The 23,478-nt window shown below is 42.0% G+C and overlaps 1 protein-coding gene across 3 annotated transcripts in view; it reads left to right on the forward strand.

Moving 5' to 3' along the window:
- CSNK2A2 (casein kinase 2 alpha 2) overlaps positions 1-19,660 on the forward strand; it is a 34,956-nt gene extending 15,296 nt beyond the window's left edge. Inside the window, exons 5-12 of one of the 3 annotated variants that reach the window (XM_027516423.1) lie at positions 5,744-5,803; positions 8,898-8,981; positions 9,787-9,897; positions 10,175-10,276; positions 11,114-11,214; positions 12,010-12,158; positions 13,570-13,663; positions 19,217-19,660. In XM_027516423.1, coding sequence (XP_027372224.1) covers positions 5,744-5,803; positions 8,898-8,981; positions 9,787-9,897; positions 10,175-10,276; positions 11,114-11,214; positions 12,010-12,158; positions 13,570-13,646 — 684 coding nt within the window. In that variant the 3' untranslated portion in view covers positions 13,647-13,663; positions 19,217-19,660. Of the gene's footprint in view, positions 1-5,743; positions 5,804-8,897; positions 8,982-9,786; positions 9,898-10,174; positions 10,277-11,113; positions 11,215-12,009; positions 12,159-13,569; positions 13,664-17,862; positions 18,082-19,216 lie in introns of those variants that run through there. The other 2 variants (XM_027516424.1, XM_027516425.1) reach the window with 2 other exon arrangements.
- The last annotated feature ends 3,818 nt before the right edge of the window (positions 19,661-23,478 follow it).

Raw genomic sequence — 23,478 nt, forward strand, 5'->3', positions numbered from 1 at the left:
TTAAAGTTTTATTCCAGTTTTATATATCTTCCTAGGTCTATTTAGGTAATTATTTCTAAAGCTGTCTAAATTATATTCACATAAAGTTACTGACAGCATTCTCTTAGAATTTAAAATTTTAATGGGCCTGTAATTACACCTTCCTTTACATTTGTAATATTATTTGCACCTTCACTTTCTTTTTTGTCTTTTTTAAAAAACTTCAGGTTGTTAGAGATCTCTTATTAATGCTTTCAAAAAAATCAGCTTTTGGTTTGTTCAGATAGTTTTTGTTAAATTGTTTATTTCATTCTGTTTCTACTCCTGTATTAATTATTTTCTTCCTTCTTATCTTTCTTATTTTCTTTTTTGGGTTTTCACTATTTTTCCTGTTAACTTCTTGAGTTGAAGTCAGCTGTCTTTCTTGATTGGTAGTAAGTGTGCTTTAAGTCTGTACAACCCTGAGCACCATTTTAGCCACATTCAATGGTTATGTAACTCATGCCTATATAGTTTTCAGACTACAAGTACAAATTCCAAACTTGTGGATTTGGAATTTTTCCCTCAAACCTTTTTCACTTTGAAAATTTAAAAATCTACTGAAAATTGAGAACAGTAGTACAGTTAAGCCCTTACATTACCTAGATTACCAGTTGTTACTGTTTTGCCACATTTGTAGTTATTTCTCCCTCTCCTCCACCCTACCCTCTATCTTTTTGTTGAAATTATCTTAGAGGACAGTTGTAGACATCATGATACTTCACTCTCAGATATGCCAGCCCTGGAACTAGGTAGGCCATTTTCCTACATAACCACAATACTGTTAGTACTCTTAAGAATTTTATATAATAATGCCATCTAATATACTGTATAGAGTTTATATTCAAAAGTTTCCCAGTAATTATTGTCCTGGAAATGTCCATTCAGGATCCACTTGGTGTTTTTGTTTTGTTTTTTAAATGATTCTTGGGACTTCCCTGGTGGTTCAGTGGTTAAGACTTCGAGCTTCCACTGCAGGGGGGCACAGGTTGGATCCCTGGTTGGGGAACTAAGATCCCACATGCCTGCATGGCATGACCCCCCTCCCCCAACCCTCCCAAAAGATTCTTTTAATTGTTTCCTTATTGAATACATTGTGTCCAGAAAACATGATCTGTATAATTTTGATATTTGGGATTTGTATATGGTTACTTTGTGGCTTTGGTACATGGTCATTTTTTATATCAAGCTTGTTAATTTAGATCTTATTCAGATTTTCTATGGCCTTGCTGATTTTTTTTCCCTTGATTTTATTTTGTGGTAGTGGTAATGCTTTGGTCAGTTTCTCCTTAAAATCATCAGTTTTGATTCATATATGTCAAAATGATGATAAAAGATACATGGTGATATTTAGAATAAAAGACAAAACTTGAAAACAAATGAATAGAAAAAGCCAGTTTCTTGAAATTGGAATGAGTAGTTATAGAAAACTCCCAAACTCAAAATTGTTTCAAGGAAGCTAAGGTACTGTTTTAAGGTAGAAAGAGTTTTTGTTGAGACATGGGTCTCAGTTTTCCATGCCTTGGGGAAAATGTAAATAAAAGTGAATATGCATTTTAAGTAAAATTATATATCATTTGGGCATTTAAAAAATTTATAAGACATCCCAAATGGATTCCATCTTGAGAAGATGGTAGACCGATATTAATCCATGGAAAATGTCCTATCACTCACATAAAATTAGGCCTTGACTACCTGATTATCTTGAGGCCTTGTTAATGCTGTTAAGGTTTGATGTGGAGATGGTGCATTCACAGACTAAAAGTTTCCTTAATTGGGGCAACAAAATTTACTTTTATTATAGATGATTGACATTTTGTTATTTCTCTGTAAGGCATGTTTCAGGTAATTTGTGATAACTTTGATGTGCTTGATTAATGATTTGTTCTGCTTCCTTAAATTTCTAAAAATGTTGCCCTTGGTTTCATTCTGGATTTTGGGATTGTGTGTAAACAGTGCCTGCTGCATTCGACACCTTTCACTTGCACACTCCCCTCACTTTTTCTTCTCCCTTCGTGGGGACCACTGGTTTCTGGGTGTAGCCAAGCTGTGTATGGCAGGGAATGTGCAGACTGTGTGTGTACGGTGAGAGTTTGCTGTGTTGGTGATTCCCGTGTCTGGTTGCGAACCTGCTTGAAGTGAGAATTCCTCTTGAATGACGGTTGTCGGGAATGGAGGCTTGGAATCTGAAGCTGCACTGTGACCGGACCTCTAAAACTGTCTGTGTGTAGACGGCACGAGTGAGGCCCCCTTGTGGCCATTCCTTTCTGGGTGTTGGTTTTACATCAAGAGGGCACTGTGATTCTCTTAAGCAGATTTCATTTTTCCCATTCTTCTCGGACTTTCTGAGGTTAATTAAAAGGTCCAGGAAATGTCTGCCTTGGGCCCTTTGAATAGTCCTGGTGTGTAACTGACTTGGAGGTCAATGCCAGTGTGTTTGAGGCTTTGGAACCAAACTAGGATTGGTGAATAGTTTCTTCCTTAGCACCTTCGTAGACTTCCAGGAAGCGTAGGGTTGTTTTGTTTTTCAAGGTCACTTAAACTTTATGAAAATGTGAGTAAAACTAACTTCCTGTCAGTATTTGGCAGTTGGTTAGTTAATGTTCTCCACTTAGCTAAGAAGAATAGAGGAGAAGTGTGGTTCTTGTGAAATTTCTCTTCCTAATTTGTCATGAAGCCTTAGTACTTGTGTTTCTTGAAGACAGTTTTAATTCTGTTCTATTCACTAGTGAGCATCATCAAAGACATGTTTATTGACCGCTTTCTATGTGCAAGCACAGAAATGCCACATGTGGTGTGAGGTATATAAAACATGTCATTCTGCCATGCAGGGATTTAGAATATAGACAGAGTTGTACCTGGTTATCAGGATTGTACCTGGACATGCTTGGTTGGGGGAAGGAAAGTTCAGAGGTCTTGAGTCGCCAGATCAGTGACTGCCAGCAGCCACAGCACCCATTCGACCCTGTCATGCATATGCTGTGTGATATGCAGGGGTGGCAGCATAGGACTCGGCGTGTGGGCAAAGTGGAGAAGCCTCTCATTGTTCACAGCAGAGTGAGAAGGTATCTTGAGAATTCCAGGTCACTGCCAGTGCCCATGTGCGGAATGTTCACTTGGGACACTGCTGCTGTCAGTGTCCTGTGAGTGCCCGAGAGAACAGTGGCCTGCCTGGGATTCAGAAGAGGAGGAGACCGCTGTGGGCAGGAGCCTGGGTTACCGGCTCAGGTAGCAGGGCAGGTGTTCTAGATTTGCCAGAGGGAAGGACAGAGGTGAAAAACACAGATTTGTTTGATCAGAGTGGGGAACTCCTCAGGACTTCAGTGAAGAAGGAGCTACAAAAGCTGGAGGAAGCCCAACGTAGACTCTTGGGTCCTGTTACAGGTGTAGTTTGGTCTCCTCCTTCCCAGAGCTGAAAAATGAGAGGGAATGTCAGTCTGTCACTCAGGACTTCATGATGTGTTAGACCTAAACACTATATTCAGCAGGTGGTTTTTGTATCAGGAGGCCTGGCGTGCTGCGATTCATGGGGTCGCAAAGAGTCGGACATGACTGAGCAACTGATCTGATCTGATCTGATTGCATTAAAAGTGATATTGGTTGGAGTAGCTGGAAGTACTGTGTTGGCAGTCCAAGGACATTTTTTTTATGCCTTACGCCATTGCTTGGTATGGATAGCGCATGGTACAAAAGGAAAGCCTTCCATGCATGATAAAGATCCAATTAATATCCCACATTTGTTTTCTGGAAATAGAATATTCTAGCCCTCTGAGGATTATTAGAAAATGCTCTTTCCACTTTCATGGTCTGTTTATTGACTTGAGGTTCAACTTGGCACCATCGCTAGGTGTGATCTCCTTAACTCGCAGAGAAAGAGCTGATTTGGCACTCAAGGAGATCGTATCCCCGGCCTATGTCTCTACATATAGGCTGTCGGTTGGTGTGCTGCTGAAGAAGCCTTTCTTGCTATGCAGACCTGGGGGAGAACAAAATGCCTGGGTGTTTTGTTATGAGTGAGTCTCTCCTGAGCAGAAGTAGTGGCATGTTGTTGCCATTGGGCCTGAAAATGGTTCAGTCCAAGCAGGGTCAACCTCCAGTAGTGGAGCAGCTCCAAGGCACCACCAGTGTACTGGGAAGGATGTTTTCATTCTCTGTAGTGCTCTGAGTGAATCAGATAACTCTTACTAAACTGGAGGGAGAGTTACTTATAAGGGGAAATTTGAGAAAGAGACTAAGTCCTGGTATTAGAGTTAGGTTTGATTCTTGGAAAATTTGTTTTTCCTAAAAAATTTTTTCGAACAGGTAGTATGTTTACATGGATCTAAAATATTAATATATGGGCTTCCCAGGTGGCGCTAGTGGTAAAGAACCCACCTGCCAATGCAAGAGACATGAGTCATGGGTTTGATCCCTGGGTTGGTAAGATCCCCTGGAGGAGGAAATGGCAGCCCACTCCAGTATTCTTGCTTGGAGAATTCCATGGACAGAGGAGCCTGGTGGGCTATAGTCTATGGGTCACAAAGAGTCGGACACAACTAAAGCCACTTAGCAAAATATTAATATAAAGCGGTACACAGTGAAGAGACATTCTTGCAGATACAAATACTCGTATGTTGTGGTTTCCCCCCCTTTTACATAGACGCACTGTGTATACACTGTTCTGTTCCCCTTGAAGAGAGTCCCTACGTGGCTTGAGTCTTCCAGTAGAGAAACAAAGTAGGTTCGATAAAGGTGTACTGAGTCATTTTATAGAAGATGTGGCTTGAACTGATGGGAAAAGAGTTATTATTTATTGTCTAAATAATAATACAGTTTCCGACAGGGGTTTGTGATGATTTAAATGAACCTGGATATGCTAGATTCTATTCTGTCTCTTAGAAATTGACATTTAAAAAAACAAACAAAATTCTCAATCCAAAACAAACTTTGATTACCAGTTATGAAAACTGTAATTTGTGTCAGTTAGGCCTGAAATCATTTTCAGAACCCATATCCATCCAGACCTCCCTCCTTTCCTCCTCCTCCTTTTTTTTTTTTAAAACATCTCACCCTACCACTCCTCCCCCACGCCCCAAACATTCTGTGTCTTTAGTTACCATCAGTTTTTGCCTATAAAGTGTTCTTTTTTCCAGCCTGAAACTGATTTTTGGAGGATTGGAGGGTTTTTGGGGTTTTTTTATTTCATTAAGTCTCTTGCCATCTCCAAATGCTATAGCAGTTCATTTTGCTCGTGTTTCATGAGCAGACTGTCTGTCTTGTCACCATTTTACCATGTGGGCTGATGAGGTTTTCAGATTCTACTGTCCCCTGGGAACTCGGTTCTCTAAAGTAAACTGTGGTGCTGCAGTGGGGGTCATTTGTTTGAAGTTCATTAAGAATATGAGGACAGTTGGACAGCTTGGACTTCACTTCTATAATAATGTAATTGTGACTGTTGAAATCATGGAGCACTTACACAAGTTTTTAAAAGATCCAAGTTGGTGCAAATGGGTTTTTTTTTTTTTTTTTAATGCTTTTGGAATTTCTTTCATTTTTTCTTCTGAAGACTGAAATATTAGACCTTTGTCTTTAGTCTTTGCCTTCATTTGTTCCAAATCAGGTAGCAAGAGGTTCTGGGGTTCTTGAGTGGCGTAAGCACTAAGTTTACAGAGAATAATGACAAACTTCAGGATAGCAACAGGCAGTAAGACTAAATTAACTTTCTGTTTTCTGAAATCCATTCCAGCAACTGTACCAGATCCTGACAGACTTTGATATCCGGTTTTATATGTATGAACTACTTAAAGTAAGTAACAGTCATAAACAGTGAATTTTTTTCAGGATTATTCATTAAAGGAGTTCTTTGAGAGAACATAATAGAACTCAAGAAGAATATATCTTGACACCCAGAGAATTTAATGGGTTTGAGATGGGGGTGGGTGGGTAACTTATTGAGGCCTTCATTGTGGGATCTTTACGTAGAAACTTTCCAGTGGACCTGAGAAAAATGGCCAGATTAGGGGTACTGGGAACATTATACACAGGTTAGAATCTCTGTCCTCATAACTCTTGTTGGTTCTTGGTTTTTAATTGTTTTGTTTTTTGCTGTTTAATGCTTATTAGTTTTCATTACAATCAAATCACCCTAAACTTAGTGACTTTTGGAAAACAGTTTTATTATTTGCCATAATTCACTGGATTGGATGGGTGGGTCTTTTGATCTGGGTCAGCTTGACTAGGGCAAGAAGGTCTAGGCTGGGATGGCAGCCGGTGTAGCTTGAGGTCTCATCCTTCAGAAAGTTGGTCTGGGCTAATTCCTGTGGTGGTCTCAAGTCCCAACAACAAGAGAGGGCAAACCTTGATATATGTAAGCCCTTTACAAGCCTCTGCTTTTGTTACGTTTGCTAATGCCCTATTGGCCAAAGCAAGGCACGTGGCCAGACCTGGATTCAAAGGGTGAAGTAGTAGATGCCACTTTTTCATGGGCAGGGCGTTAAGTTACATCATGGAAGGACATGCATCCAAGGATCGTGGACATTCTACAGCCATCCTATTCTTGCTGTTTCTTATAGTCCCTTTCTTATATGAGACAACCTGCCCTGTAACCTCCGTGTTTAGCCCTAGCTAATTAACTGTGACATGCAAGGAGAGGCGATGAGTGGATTTTCTAGGAGACTTACTAATCCCAGGACTGAAATTTTCAGGTGTTATTGATTGACTAAGGAATTATCTTTTTAGTTTGTCTAGGAAAAAAACTTAAGAATTCTAAAAAGGTTTGTACAATGGAGTAGACTAATGGTTTTTTAGGGTCAGGGGTCACTAAGAATCTAATGAAAGCTGAGCCACCCCCATGCATATAAAAATATACATATAACATTACATAAAGTTTTAGGATGGAATGCATGGATCTCAATTTAAGAACCTCTGGAAGAATGTAGAGGTGTCCTTGGATTAGGTCACAGCATCCCAATAACAGTAATAATACACGTCTTTGCAGGCTGGTCATTTCAGTGGCCCCCCAGTGCCAGATGCCCTCTCTGCCTTCTGGAGGCAGCAGCTACACGGTGGGGGTCATACTTTCTGCTAATGAGGCAGAGAATCCCAGATGAAACTTGAAAAATGTCTTTCATGCCTAATGGTCAGAAACTATCAGGTTTTTAAATTGAAGTAAGTCCCCCAAGGAATTTAAGAGCAGTCAGTACCTCCACAGGGAAGCCAAATAGTGAACTTGGTGAAAGAATTCATCCCCTTACTATATTTGTTCAGCTGTTTCTTTCTTCAGATATTTTTCACACCTTAGGTACTGTGGTCCTAATTAGTTTATTCCTTTGGGCAAAGACTGGGCAAAATGACAGAATCAATACTTGCTACGTTTTCTCAAAGATGGGGAAAAATAGGGATAGGGAAGAAGAAGTGTAGAAAATGTTGAAGGAACTGAGGTCCAGGGCTGCAGAGGGATCGCTTGGTGACTCACTCAGGCTTCCTGTCCAAGCTCCTGGTTCCGGTTTAGGGAGGTGGGTCCTCGGGAGCCCTGGTTCCCTACACACTGCCCCAGAGCCAATGTGGAGTCTTGCTGCCACTGTTGATAGAAAACAAGACAAAGAGAAAAATTAAATTGAAATACCATATAGGACAGTGCAGTTACAGAAGATTTCTCTCCTTGCGTAGATTATATTCTCACCTTTTCCACCATAGTTTGGTTTCACCTGTTCTTGACCTTCATGTGAAAAGCATCATATACTGTATACTCTTTTGTGTCTGGGAAAAGCAAAATTTGCATATTCCTGGAATGCTGGTCGTATGGATCGTATTCTGGCTTACATACTCCTAGTACAGTGCCCTTGGTATTCTAATCCCAGCGGGCCTCAATCAGGTTCACTTTGTCCCTCAGGACATTTGGCAATGTCTGGAGCCATTTTTGGTTCTCACAATTGGAGGGATGCTGCTGGCATCTTGTGGGGAAAAGCCAGGGATTCAGCAAAGCAACATGGATAAATCTTAGGAAAATTGTGCTGCATAAGAGGAGATAAAGTACTTACATTGTATTACTTCATTTTCTGAAGATCCAGAAAAGGCAAACCTGTAGCACAGGTGGTAGAGCAGTGGTTGGGAGGAGAGGGGAGGAAAGGAGCAGCAGACAGGATTGGAAGCTTAACGGAGTTCTCGGGATGATGAAGAAGTTCTAAAACTGGATTGTGGTCATGGTGGCACGACTTGAGGAATTTAGTAAAAAAACCATTGACTTATACATTTAAAAAACTTAGCTCCATATCAGTGATCTTATAGGAAGCAATTTTCTCCCTTAGAGTCATAATCATAGTTTGTAAAGCCCAACTGGCTCAGGGATTGTTTTTAAGGACAGTACTAATATTAGAAGATATGTTAATCTAGAGAACTCATATGGGACACTTACCTGAAAGACTAGCCGTGTTGCAGATAAGATTGGGATGTCATTTTTCATGTCCATGTGGATCCTTCATGTGTTGTTCCAACTATTATGAGAAGTGACTCCAGTGTGGTTCCTCAATCTGGTTTTAAACACACCAAATTAAGCCAACGTATGATTTCTAAATCCAGGTGGCTGGTCTGTTGCTGCCAGTGCCAAGTAGGAGAGGAGTACCTGAATAAGTACTACTATGTCATCCCCCTTGTAAAGAAACTTCTATAATAGCCCTTGGTGTCCTCTCCACAGCCCCCTTTCTACCAGCTGCTAGCATAGTGTGCCCAGAGAGCAAGGGGTGCCTTCTGGAGCATGTTTTTTCTCTTTTACTACAGGCAGTAAGACTACCCTTTGGGAGATGGTGTTCAAATCAAACTGTCACAATGAGCATATACTTGCACTGGGGGGCATGGGTGGTTGAGGGTTTGCTTACTTTTCTCTGTGCTTTCTTATCTAATAGGCTCTGGATTACTGCCACAGCAAGGGAATCATGCACAGGGATGTGAAACCTCACAATGTCATGATAGATCACCAGCAGAAAAAGGTACCATTACAGCCAGGCAGCAACAAGCCTTTCATTGGAAGGCTCAGGGCCGACCCGAATTCTGGCCAGTACCTAGGTGGTTTCTAAAGACCCATGCTGTTTCCTTTGGCAGACTTATGATACTGTTATTTCTCCAGTCTCCAGTGTTGGTTTCTACTTCACATAAGCGTAGCGCACAGGGAAAGTAGACAGCTGACCCTAACTGTAGTCACTTGTTTACTGTGGTCATGGTTTTCCTAGAGGGCCTCAAAAAGAAACTACAGCTGGTGATTTTTACTTCCTTTCTTCATGACCCTCAGACCAATCTGCCTGGCCGTAAAAGTACACATGGGTCCCTCCTGTTTTTGAAACTCAGTTCTGATTGCCCCTGACTGGTGAGTGGATGAATCAACTAGTGTTAGATTAGTGAAGAGCTAGAGCAGTGCTTCAGTCCTGGAGTGGGGCACATGTCCCCAACCCTTTCTGTTAGACTAGAGCTTGTAATGGAAACTGTGAGTAATGAGCGATAGGTTAACACATGCAGCTGGTTATGGGGGCAGAAGACAAGCTTAAGCTTTATTGATCTAGAGAAATGATAAGCCAGGATAATTTAAATGTTAAGGAAAAACAACTAGGATTGCAACCAAGTGCTCTGCTCTAGAAATGACCTTTTAGCAGTTCCCAGAAAGTACATGAGCCTTTAGCCAGTGCACTTGATAACATTTTTTATGTGGCCAAAGATTATCAAATGGGATGTGGCCTTGTTGTAAGACAGAGGCATCTGGAGACACTCCTTTCACATGTTTTATTTCTGTCGTATTTATAGCTGCGACTGATAGACTGGGGTCTGGCAGAATTCTATCATCCCGCCCAGGAGTACAATGTCCGAGTGGCCTCCAGGTACTTCAAGGGACCAGAGCTCCTTGTGGACTATCAGGTAAAGTTGTTAATGAGGCACCGCTGAGTTCTTTTTACATTTGCTTAGGGCTTTTCCTGGCTTTTTCTTTTTCCTGGTTTTTATTTATAGTCAGTTTGGTTACATTCAAATCCAGTCTATATTCTATCCCAAAATGATAAAATGATAATGATGGATTTGTCTCAGCTCCTTTTTTTGGCTTTGAATTTTAAAATATCTATAGAAGATTAGAAACTCAGGTCAGAAAAATGACATTTGTAAAACCCCCTTCACTGATAGGTTGTCTTTATTTCCATAGATGTATGATTATAGCTTGGATATGTGGAGTTTGGGCTGTATGTTAGCAAGCATGATCTTTCGAAAGGAGCCCTTCTTTCATGGACAGGATAACTATGACCAGGTAAGCAAATACCATCTGACTCCCATCCATTTGGGGGCAGATACCAAGAAAATAGCATCTTGATAGGAATGCTGTCATTGAGTCCCTAAATACCACTCAGTGTAAGCTTTTCTTCAGGGCAAAGAATTTCACAGAATCTTATCTGTGGTCCCAAAGATAGAGACAGTGCTGTTTTATGCCCAACTTCCAAGTTGAGTCTATAAAAAAGCTAAGTACCTCCTTGTACAAGATTCTAGTCGTTTGGTTTTGTTTTTTGTTTGTTTTTAGGCTGTGCTGGGTCGTCATTGCTGCACATGGCCTTTCTCTGGTTGCAGAGAGTGGAGGCTACTCTGTCACTTTGGTGCGCGGGCTTCTCATTGTGGTGGCTTCTCTTGTTGCAGAGCACAGCTCTAGGGCATGTGGGCTTCCGTAGTTGCAGTTCCCGGGCTCTAGAGCACAGGCTCAGTAGTTGTGGCTCATGGGCTTAGTTGCTGCATGGCATGTGGGATATTCAGGGACCAGGGATCGAACCCATGTTCCTTGCACTGGCACGCGGATTCTCAACCACTGGACCACCAGGGGAGCCCATAGGTATTAGGTTTTATGTCCCCATAATCATCAGCTTCTAAAAGATTATTGTCATAAGTTGTGTTATCCTTTTAAAGGCATTTTGAAAATGTGCGTTCATGTGAACTTCATATCCGTGAGTCTGCTGCCTGTCTGCCCTGGGCTCAGATCTGTATCTGTTCCCCGGAAATGTAGTGATGTGGAAGCCTTCTAATTCCTTGGTCCAGCATCCCCGCGGGCTTGCAGTGAGTTCTGTGCTCAGTGATTTGGTCAGTTTGTTTTGTGTTTCAGCTTGTTCGCATTGCCAAGGTTCTGGGTACAGATGAGCTGTATGGGTATCTGAAGAAGTATCACATAGACCTAGATCCGCACTTCAACGATATTCTGGGACAGTAAGTAAGAGAGAGAGAAAGAGGCTCTGAATTTATCCCATTTCAGAAGGGGAAAGGGTAGTCGAAATCACTTTCTGAAGCTCTTTCCCCTTTCTAATTATATCAGAATTGAGATATTCTTTTTTCCCCCATATATATTTTAACTTGAGCTATTTTAGCATTGTTTACATCTGTCTTCTAATCATTTTACTTCTGTTAATAGAAAATGGAAGACAAAAATCATGCAACAGGAAAGAACTTTCTGGAACTGCATCTGCTTATTTTAATGCAGAATCTTAGAATGCTGTGATTCTTCTTTGAATAAGAGAATTATAGTTTCTTCTTATTCTGTATAATGGATTTTCTGTAAGAGCAAAGTTTAAAGCATATTTTCAGATACAGTACAATGGTGTTGAGAAGTAAATGTTGTGTTGATGATTTTCAGAGAGTAATTTTATGGAACCTCCATGTTTCTGCGGCCAGCTCTCTAAATATATCTGCTAAACAATAAAGATTATTCACCTACCTCCATGCCTCACCCAGAATTGACTCAAAGCCTGAGGCATAAAACATTATCTAGAAAGGTTCCACAAATTTTGCACCAAATGTAGACATTTTAATTAAGTATGTATCCATTTCAGAGTACTGTTTTATTTGAGGGTGCTGGTGGGTAGGGGTGTGACAGGTGGTACCAATAACAGTGAGGTTTAACCAGCTTATAATCAGTGCAGTGCTCTAAGACTGCTGGCTTTAGCCCTAAAAAGGATTTTTGTGGAATTTAACCTCAGAATACTAATGCTTTACTTTTCTTCTCAGACATTCACGGAAACGCTGGGAAAATTTTATCCATAGTGAGAACAGACACCTCGTCAGCCCTGAGGCCCTGGATCTTCTGGACAAACTTCTGCGATATGACCATCAACAGAGACTGACTGCCAAAGAGGCCATGGAGCACCCGTACTTCTGTGAGTCTCTGGGGCCTGGTTTGTCAAAGGGAGATTCTTCCACCTTCTATCTTTGAGGCCAGACAAAAGAATTCTGGAAATTTGGATGAATTGTCCTTGGGTTTTGGCCCCATTAGTTCTAGACTCTTGAAATAACTCTGCAGATCTGTTTCTTGGTGTTCGCAGGTGTTTGCTTGTTCATTGCTATAGTTCCCCTGAGTCAGGTCTGTTTGACCATTGCCTATGACCCCCAAGTTGATAGATCAGAAGTATCTAAGACTTAATTTTAAAATACATAAATTTGTGTGGAAACCTAATCAAAGATTTTTCCCCTCCAAAAAAACAAGTGACTTGTTGAAAATAATAAGGTGATCATAGCATATTTTTAAAGAAGGAAGTTAAATAAATACAAGGAATTTGAGGAAAGGACAGCAAGTATGGAAAGCCCTCGCTAAGATCCTATCTGTATTACTGACTTCTTAGGTCTCACTTTGAAGTATGTGTGTATACTCAGTTTATGTGACTGTTTATTTATCTGCATGCATGTGGTTCTCCTTCTGATAAAGGATATCCCGGATTTTCATTAGAGACAGTGTGAGGTCATTTAATCAGTCACAGAGGGGACTTGAGCATAAGGGAGGTTAAGTGACCTGTCTTAGTTTTCTCTCTGAAGCAAGATTAGACCTTTCAACCTGTCTGTTGCTTAACCAGTACGCTATCTTTCCTCAATATCTTTCCTCCTTCTTTTTCCCCCTCTGGAGATTAAGTAAATCTTGCCCAAAGAATTCATGCTCTCTGGTTGTGAGCCTGCTTGCCCATGAACTGTAGTTGAAAGCAGATTTTAAAAAATCTTACCCTTCATTCTTCAAGTGCAACTGGATGTCGTCTCTCCAGGTTCCATCACAGAAAGCTGTTTTTACTCTGAGTTTGATTGGATTATGAACACTGATGTTTGTATTATGCAAATCATGATCTGTCTGCTTTTCCAAATACATGGTATACTTACAAAAAATTTTTTATGCTGTTGCTTAAAATCCATAGACCTTCTAATGGTTCCTTTTATTTACCCTTTCCATTCTCTGAAGTGTTTATCATCACACATACTTTGAAGAAATTAGGAGTTGGATATGTCATTAGTAGTCAAGGAAAATAACACATAAGAAAATGAGTAGAAATTTTGAGCAGTGGACAGTGGGTGTTTCTGTGCCTCTCTATTCCCTAATTCTCAGCAGTTGCACGTGTACTCTGAAGAGGTATGAGCTGACTATGAGAGCGTTTCCCAGTCATTTCTCAGCATCTCTGATTTTTGTTGCCCTCTTAACCCTGGTTTCCTGTGTTTCTGTCTCACTGAGGAAGGTCGGGTCTGCCATGGTGTCTGCCCCTAACCCGGGCTGGTCCTGCCTCCGCTGAGTGTCCTCCTGGTTTCTTGCAGACCCTGTGGTGAAGGAGCAGTCCCAGCCTTGTGCAGATAACGCTGTACTTTCCAGTGGTCTCACGGCAGCCCGATGAAGACTGGAAAGCGACGGGTAATGCAGCATTGATGCTTGCCAATAAAACCAACCAACCAAACACAAACCTTGAAGGAAAACTACAGTGTGATAAAAAGAAATTCTAGCCATTCCTTCTAAACGCAAAGAAGAGTAAAGACCTAAAAGTCTGTCAAAAGAAACTCCCCAGCACTAGTCTACAGGGAGCTGCCATTGGGCAGCCTGACGATGCACATAGTTGAGAATCTGAGGGGCCTCTCCCTTTGGAATGCATGGGAGATGAGAGACTCGGAGTTGTTGTATATTTCCTTTATTTAACAGGAGACCACTGTTGAATTAACCTGTTGAAGTCAACAAGCTCTGAATATCTGACTTCCTATCTATTCCACTGCGGTCTGGGTTTCCTTTGGTGAGATTCAGGCTCAAGTTTTAGCAGTCTGAACTGACACACCAGCCTCATTTATGAAAAGGAGATACTAAAACAGTGACAGTATTTTTTTTTTCTTCTAAACTCTTTTACAGATTCATGTTTTATGTATTTTTTTTCTTTTTTTTTTTTTTTTTAACGACATGAGCTCTCTGGGAAATGTACCTCATCCCTGCCGTTTTCTTCTAAGTGTATTCGTTTGGGAGCAAACTGCAGTCACTCTCACCAGAGTCCCATTTGATGTCAGGAGGCATCACTTTAAACCTTGTGATGCCTCGGACAGGTCCATCTGTTCCATCAAAATTTGAATGCTAAGTTGCATAACTTGGAGCTTACTGTATGTAACCTTCGTTGATTTGCCTAACCTTAAAATCTTGTTGCTCTTTTTTTCATGTAGCTTTTTTTCTTTTTCCAGTCTTTTAAGGAAAACTTCATTTCCCAGCACATCCCTGTATGTGTACCTATTTTAATGCACATCTCTGAAACAAAGATTTTTTTGTTCACAACCATGACTAAAGCTGGAAAGTCAGTCTTCAGGGAGGGAGGATAAAAACATCCTGTTAGAATTTATTCAGGAAAGACAAATTGGGTGGCAGGGGAGGGAAAGTCCTCCTTTCCTACCCTTTACCCCTTTTTATCCCCATGAGAAACAGTTTCCCTCTGTAATCAGGGTAATCTGCATTTTTGAGCTCTTATAGGTATCCATGAATGTGTTGGCAAAGAAGAGTCTTTCTCACATGCAGAGACTGGTGTTATGTGGGCAGGGTCACCCGTAACCCAAGCGACCAGAGAGAGCGATATACATGGGACTTGGGGAGGTAGTGGAGCTGCTGGGACAGGTGTCAAAGATAGGGATCCATTGTGCTAGCCTTCGTGTTAAGCAAAGGAAGCTGTATTTTGTTTAAGAAGATTTGAAAAATGGGGGCTGATGTTACTCTGGGGACCTGTTATCAACATGGTTTGCACGCAGCCCCCTGACCCCAGCTGCAGAGCCATGCCACAACTGTGGGGACCTCTCACACTGGGCTAGAGCTCAAGGTGTCTACCACCACATCACACTTTAGGATTTCTTTATTAACTATTTAATAATGCCATACATTTTTATAAGGTTAGATTGTTTGAAAGCATCTGTTTACATTCCATATTCCAATAAAATTGTATTGATATTGGTAGCAGGTCCTATCTCTAAATGTAGGTTCTATTTTTGTCCTTTGGTCAGTGGGAACTTAAAATACAAACAAAACAAGATCCCAAAGCCAGGAAATGCATTCAGTTAAGGTTCTCAAACCAGTGCTTCCTGCCTTCATTGCACGTCCTGTATATTAATGTACACATTTGTTCTACCTGAAAATAAGAAACTGGACAGCACTTCTTGGCTGAACCTATATTGATATGGCAGGCAGCAACACACAGGTGTTTCAGATTGTCAGACACCTTCTGACATGCCCTTCTAGGCGACACCAAGCTGTTGGTTATTATTTATTAGGGAGATGTGCCACTGTGTGTCTTTCCTGCCCCACCCATCTCCTCTTTTGTCACCCATTCCCTTCCCCCACTCTTCTTTTTTTTCCTTCACGTCACCTGTCTGGACCAGGCAGGGAGAGCCTGCTGGAGAGTCTTGATGAAGTAGTAACCCTGCTTCTTTTGCTTGAGTCCCCCAGAGGCAATACAAGCATCTGGAGAAGGGTCGGGTGACTGACTTCTGCCTTTCTCTCTCTCATCAGGATGTAGTATGTGCAGACACAGCTCACCTGCCTGTCCTCAGGCTCTGTGGCTGCAGCTTGGCAAGGGAGTAATTGTTCCATTTTATGCATGCAGTTTACTTTTTCGCCACCGCTACTTTTTACCTCTGTTCATGCCTTAGACATAAAGCATAACTGAGTTTAAAATGCTCACTCCTTTCCAAGGCTGGTCTTGACACCCAACTTGTGGCTGGCTGACTATGACTGGTTCTTTCCCAAACTGAACTGAGTCTAGTCCAGACCTTTCCTCTTTTCCTAGCTCCAAAACCATTTTGTGTGCAGATGGACCTAGCTCCCCTGAGATTTTAGAGTCTTTTCCTGGATTAGGAAGCAGTCTTGGAAAATTCAAAAGACGGATGAGAGAGTGTGTGTGTGAGTCTAGTCTTATATCTAGACAAAGCTATGGTAGATTCACCCACCCAGTATCCTTTCCGGTTAGCATATTATTTCTTAAATTCATCTCAGTAAGTTTCATTAGACATTTTGTTTGCTTCATTACCTTATAACAGGTTAAAAGTGCCTAAGATAAGGATTTACTGTTTCCTAAAGAAAAGCAAAAATAATGTGGGGAACAGGGTAGTGTTACACTGTCATCTCAGGTACTGCCTATGTTCAAAAACATAGACCTGGCGTGGCGAGAACAGAAGGTTCCTGTGCCAAATACAGATGGGTGTATCAGAGGTTGTTGGCCACAAGTGGGTCTAACTGCAAGGTTTTGCTTCAGCTGAGAAATCCCATGGTGAGAGCAGAACTGATGAAGTGCTAAGATTTTCATCGGGTTTGCTTGCAGCTCACTCTCCCCAGGATCCTATCAGCTGGCCCACCCCTATCCTATTCTAGCCAGCGGTGGGTGACTGGGCGGGAGAAGTATACACGGAGTGTATAATGCAGACCAGGCATTCCCAGTTCTTCTTAGCACTCAGGGGTGTCAGTGCCAGTTCCATGAGGCGTGTGGACATCGGTCCCTCTGCTGGGTCCCCTCACAGGCATTCTTAAGCACACCAGTACTCATGAGGCTCAAAGCATGTGTATTCCCTTGCAGAGAAGGAAGGTACTCTCCATCTGATTGATTAGAGGAGACAGAAGAGTTTGTAATCCTTGGGGCAGGGATAGAGGACATGAGAGCGGGTTGTTTAAAGAAGACAGGGAATCAGTTTAAAAATAAAACAGTGCAAAGGTAGATCTTGAGAGGAAGGAACATGACTTTTGAGGGGTGAAAGCAAGGCAGGGCACAGAGTTCAAGTTCTGGAACACGCCCTGAGATGGGCACTCCCCCATGGGTTGGTTCCAGCGGGACCACACGGTGGTGCTCTCGAGGCAGGTGCTGAGTCCCAGAGAGAGCCCGCGGCCGTGGGCCTCCGCCTGCGCCTACTCAGGGAAATGACTTAGCTTCTCCCAGGTGCTGCTGTGATGAGGATGGAAGCAAAATCATTTGGGGACACAAACAATTGGAAGAATTTTTATATATGCATTGAAATGGATCTGAGAGAGCCCCGTCAACAGTCTCCTTTAATGCCAGTTCAGATTAATGATTCATCTAGAAACCTGTGTTACTGCACAAGCATACACAGGAGAAAGCAACCTGCCCTCCTACACATGAATAGGAGTGGATAGTAACTGATCAGCGTCAAGGCCATTGAGATGTAAACCCAAAAGCAAAAGCAGGGTCCCTTTGAGCAGACAAGCCAAAGTTTGTCAGTGAGCTGCTTAAATCTATGACTGAGTGACATCTTGTCATTAAAAAGTACCCCCAGGGTGGGGATGGGGGTGGGTAGGTGGCGAGGAAACATCTGGCTCAAAACCAGTAATAAATGCTTTGGAGCTATATGGATGTGTCAATGGAAGTAACCCCAACCAGGTATTACAGAGGCTGGGGGAAGTGATGGAATGGGATTATACAGGTGATGCATACTTTTATGTAGAGACTCAACAATGTGCTGCAAATGTGATACTTAATCCTGAACTGCATGTATTGGGGATTGTGTTTTTTTTTTTTTTTAAGTTCACTGAATCAATAAATTAACAGTTTTTCACTTGCTGGCTTTTCTTGCTGTAAATGGTGACTAAAGAGGTTGGGACAGAAATCTTGACACCCAGTGAAAAGCTTGAATAAACCTTCCAGAACCTCGGAGCCGACTGTCTCCTGTTTGCAGAAAAGCAACACTGCCTGGGTGACCACCACTTTGTATCACTAGATGACTGATGTATAATTTCTGTGCTGCTGCCCTTTAGAGGAAAGAAAAACGTCATGTGAAATCTGTTTTCATAAATAAAAATGTTGACAATCACCAGCCTTGCCAAGTGGGACACAAGCCACTGCCATACGAGGACCTTAAGCTTGTACTTCCTGTCTCTTGGGGGAGAGGAGGAATAAACCTGGAATTGAGAAGATGTGTGGGTGGGCGCTTGCAGTTAATCACCTTGGTGTGAAGACTCCTCTAGCAGAAGTGATGGAACTAGGGTGGTAGGGGGACAGTCCTATTTCTTGGTACTTAATCCTGAATTCAGGTACAACTCAGAACCCTGCTTGGGGTTGACTGTTTCGCTGCACAACTTTAACCCTTGTGGCAGTTTTCTGCATTTATGAAAGAAAACCTCTCCCCAGCCCCATTCCTTGCAACACAGGCAGGCACGTGCTGTTGTGTGGCCAGTGGAGTCTTTTGTTATTGCCCTTGTTCTCACTGCTCCCTTGGTGGAATTGGACACTTGAAAATCATTTGCTCAAGAGTCATTTCTTTCTTAGCCTTATGCACCATTCAGCCTTTCTCAAACACAAAGCAGTTGAACCCTTCCTGTATCCAAAGAAAGTGGGTCATGAGATGATTCCGTATGACAACTTCTCAGGTGCACTGTCCTTCCATTACTGCCGGTACCATTCTGAGATGCTGCTTCTAGAATGCCACTGGCGTCTCAACCGCCCACTCTGCTGTGCTGGACATGGCAGGAGGAATGAGGTTTTCAGGCCATGCCAGACAGCCACTTCCAGGGGAGAGTTAAAAATACTTGAGCTCCCGTTTTGCTCTTTATTCACCTCGGGCCTTTCCCTGTGTAAACAGTCATCTGATTCTTGGTCCAAAGACATCCTGAGTAAACCTGGTCAGATCTAATGAGGACTCTGGAGCTGGGCTGCTGAACTTGTAGCTTGGGCTCGCCCGAGATGGTCAAGAGTGATGCTTCTAGATGAGCATCCTGGACCTGAGAGCAGAGGAGGGGCCAGGACTGCCTCTGCAAGTGGTGATGGGAAAGGGTACTATTTGAAACCTGAAACCAGTCAGTCCTTACCTGGTTTTCCACATGTGCAAGTCAGGCTTGTAGACTATTTCCACAGCTCCCCAGAAGGGAGCCACTCACCCGTGGAGGCCTCTCTTCACTCCCAGTCAGATTGATTAATGCCGTCTTTCCCCTCCTCCCGTCTCTCCCCAGGTCTGTTGCTGTTCCTCCCACTTTTCCATAAGCAGAACAAGAACCAAATCAAACGTCTTAACGTGTGTAGAGAGATCACGTTCCGTGAGCAGACACAAAACGGTGGCGGGTTTGGCGAGCACGAACTAGACCAACCGAAGGGCAGCCCACCACCGTATATCAAACCTCACTTCCGAATGTAAAAGGTTCTCACGCCTTTGGCTTCCTGTTGACTTCCTCCTGACCCAGAAAGCATGGGAAATGTGAAGGGTATGCGAAATGGTTGTTGGTTACTGTTGCTCCCCTGCGCCCCTGGTTCGTCCTGTGGCCACCTGTTTTTCCAGCAGACCACGTTAACCAGCTGACCAGACTCCAGTGGGGGCATGGGGTGTATATGGCATGACGGGCGGTTACATATTATAATTTTAAAAGTATATATTATTGAATAAAAGGTTTTAAAAGAAACGTATGGTGAGTTTTCAGTGTGGAAAGGGCCATTAAATGAGACCCCATGGCCACAGAGGAACAGAGTGAGATAGAAGAGCGTTTGAGCCAGGTTCTAGCCAGAGGGAGGAGGGCAGTTTCCAGGACAGATGAGAAATGAAATAGGTATGTGAACCCATCTTGGTGATGGGGCACTGCAGGTGATTCCAGCAAGACTTCGCAAGCCAGGAAAGCGGGCCTTGCCTCGAATGCATTCATCTCCCTAGACCGCTCCTTCCAAAGCAGGTGAGTCACGCAGCCGTTCAGGTGGCAGGTAAACATTCTCTCTCATGAACTCAGGAAGCTGCCTTAATCCCTGCTTTGCTTTCCACTGCGCATGTTTCAGTATTCCATTCCATCCCCAAATTCTGTCCACCCTGGCCCCCTACTTCAGAAAAATCTGACCTCAGAGGCTGGTTCAGTTCATTGACCCAAGGTGGGGAAGGAGTCAGATCTTGGGTTCAGAGCATCCTGGGAGAAGAAGAAGCCCATCAAAGGTGAAAGAAAATGGAACAGGAGCTCCAGACATGTCTGTTCAGGGAGAAAATGAAACCACAGTCAAATTTGATGTGTATCTTTCACTTTTTTTCTATGCATTTACTAACACTTTGAAATTAAAATGGATTTTATCAGAAAGGTAGATTTTACCTTCTTTTTCTGCAACTTGTGCTTTCACTGTTAGCATGTATAGATCTACCTCATCCCTTTTCGTGGCTGTATATTATTCCATTGTGTAATGTACCATAGTTGAAGCAGTCCTTTATGGATAGACTCTTACCAATACTATTGCCAGTATTGCTGCAATGAGCAAATTTACACAATATTTTTACACAGTCTGTATGTTTGTGAGATAAAATCTTAAAAAAAAAAAGAATTACTGTGCCATATGTTTTTCTTTTTTCTTTTTTTTTTATTTTAGGAAGGGCATTGTTCAGAAAAAGCAGTCTTCTGTTCCCTTCTCTCACTGGTGTAGGCTGGCATCATGATGCCTTAAGCTATGGAATTCTTGGGCTCTGTCAGGCCTGCCCAGGGCCTATGAACTTTCCAGAAACCTACTGGATATTTGAGACTTGAAGAAGGGGTGTTGGCTCTAATATAGAAAGTTGCAAAATAAAAATAAGTGTAACTAGATGTTACTCCAATCCTGTGAACTGAGAATTCAGTATTTTCTTTTAAAAATATTTTTTTCAGGAATTTTCTGGTGCGTCAGTGGTTTATACTCCAAACTTCCAATGCAGGGGGAGTGGGTTCAATCCCTGGGCAGGAAACTAAGATCCCACATGCCTTGCAGCACAACCAAGAAATAAAAATTTAAAACTGTTATTTTTCTCATGATAATTAATGATGAGTCACAGAATATCATGAAATAATCACATAATTTCAGAATCAAATTCTAAAGTTCTTTTCTCAAAAAATTACAAGGAAAAGTTATCTTAAATATGAAAAATGGTGCCTTTTAATGTTTGAAATGCTATGGAGAAACCTTCAAAAGTAAGAATGCAGAGAGGTAGAAATGTTTTAAAATATTCCTGGCCAGAGGGGACTGGATGGTGGAATGCATGAGCAACTCTTTGCAGAATCTTCTGCAAACTTAATGAGCATCTCAAATGCATTGTTCTAAGTGAAGAAGCCAGTATCAAAAGGCTAGATGATTCTGTTTATATGACATTAAGGAAAAAGAAGCTTCCCTGGTGGCTTGGTGGTAAAGAATCTGCCTGCAATGCAGGAGACGAGGGAGACGAAGATTTGATCCCTACGTTGGGAAGTTCCCCTGGAGGAGGGCATGGCAACACACTCCAGTATTCTTGCCTGGAGAATCCTATGGACAGAGGAGCCTCGTGGGACACAACTGAAGCAACCTAGCACGCACGTAGGCACAGAAGCGGTAAAGCTGTTGGTATGGAGAACGGACCCACAGTTGCCAAGGGTTAAGGTTGGGGGTTGTGGGATTGGGGGGCTTGACTGCAAAGGGACAGATAGCATGAGGGAATTTGAGGGCGATGTATCCTAAACATGGTGATGGTTATATGACTTGGTCAAAACCACACCCAAAAGTGTACATTTTAGTGTATGTAAGTTTAAAAATAAGTTTTCAAAAATAACAAAAATGTGCAGAGTCCCAACACAGTCCCCTTTGAACTTCTGAGATTAGCAGGAGCTTCATCTGTCCAGCACTGGCTCTTTTACCAGTGTCTTCGGATATAACCACTGGAGCTAGGATTCAGCGGTCTGCCAGTTGAGCACCTGTCATTCAGGTGCTCTTCCATCTTTGCTCCCAGCTAAGGGGTGACTCCAGGCACAACTTCTCATTTCATCACTATACCTCCCCGTTCCCGTCAGCAAGGAGGGGTGAAGAACAGACTGCCCTCCAGTGTGAGGCAAGTCCCTTGTGTCCTTTACTGGCCAGGTGCTTGGGGTTCTGGCCTCAGACTGACATGAATAGATGCTGTCCACTGGTTTTTCACAAGTAACTAGGGCTTTTGTGCACTAATAGGGATTTTTACATTTCCAGGTGGGTTTTTTTTAATATCTTAGTTATTAAACTGTATGATTAAAAGTCTAATTTGTCTTGTGTCTTTACAAATCCTGTTATAACTACCGACTGCTTTGTTTTGTATGTAAATCTGAACATTTATTTTGGTTCATCTTTGATCGATGTTCAATTAATTCAAAACTTAATGGGATAAACCAGCAGTCCCCCAAATTTTTGGCACCAGGGACCGGTTTCATGGAAGACAATTTTTCCATGGACCGGGGGTGGGGGGTGGTTTCAGCATGATTCAAAAGCATTTTTTACACACTTTATTTCTAATCTAATGCTACCACTGATCTGACAGGAGGTATCCGTACTGGTCCGAGGCCCAGAGGTTGGGGACTCCAGGGTTAAACTATACACGTTACCCACATACTTAATCTAGTTTCCTTAGACAGATTGAAAGTAAACCACATGTTTAATCTGTTTGATTTGCACAAACACTTCCCATAGTTTATATGAAAGACCTAAAATCTGCTGAAATCTTCCTAAGCATTCAAATACTAACATATCTAAGTCTAAACTCATAGATTTAATCAATCAAAATCTTTTGAACATTGTTTACAAACTTAATTAAACTTGCATAGCATTTTAAAATTATAATTACAGGTCTAGTTTCAAATTCCTTTAAGCATTTCAAATTAAATTCGAAGTACCAGATCCTCTAATCCTTTAAATGGGTTAACTATTTCAAATATCTTAAACAACAAAACATCACAATAATCAGAAATGTATTCCTCTGTTTGACATGTATTACTGACATTGTGTATTTGATCTACTTCCCATAATCTTGTATTTTGACACCTATGCCACCAAGGTGAGATATTCTGTCTAAACACAGGACTCTAATTCGTTCATGGCCAGAGATTCTGAGCTGGGCACAGAATTGGTTGCTGCTTCTGCAGTGGTTCTACCCTCCTGCTTGTATTGGGTTAGCCAAAAAGTTCATTTGGGGTTTTCCCATACAAGCTAATGTATGAAAAACGCGAACAAAATTTTTGGTCAATCCTATAGTAATAGTAATGGGATTCTCAAGACCACCTCATATCTTTTCCCTCATGCAGTTACTTTACTTTTACATCCTCTGCATCTTTTAATGGCCTGATTAACCTCAGTTGAGCTTCTGCATACACTACTTAGATTGTAAGTACTACCTCATTAAATTCTGCTTTTTTTCATTTATTACTTTTTAAAACTGACTCATCCACCTTGCTCTAATCATAATCATTGAAGGAAGCAACATATCAAGATTTTTCATGTATTTAGT

The sequence above is a fragment of the Bos indicus x Bos taurus genome, chromosome 18, assembly GCF_003369695.1.
Source record: "Bos indicus x Bos taurus breed Angus x Brahman F1 hybrid chromosome 18, Bos_hybrid_MaternalHap_v2.0, whole genome shotgun sequence".
Classification (NCBI taxonomy): Eukaryota; Metazoa; Chordata; class Mammalia; order Artiodactyla; family Bovidae; genus Bos; species Bos indicus x Bos taurus.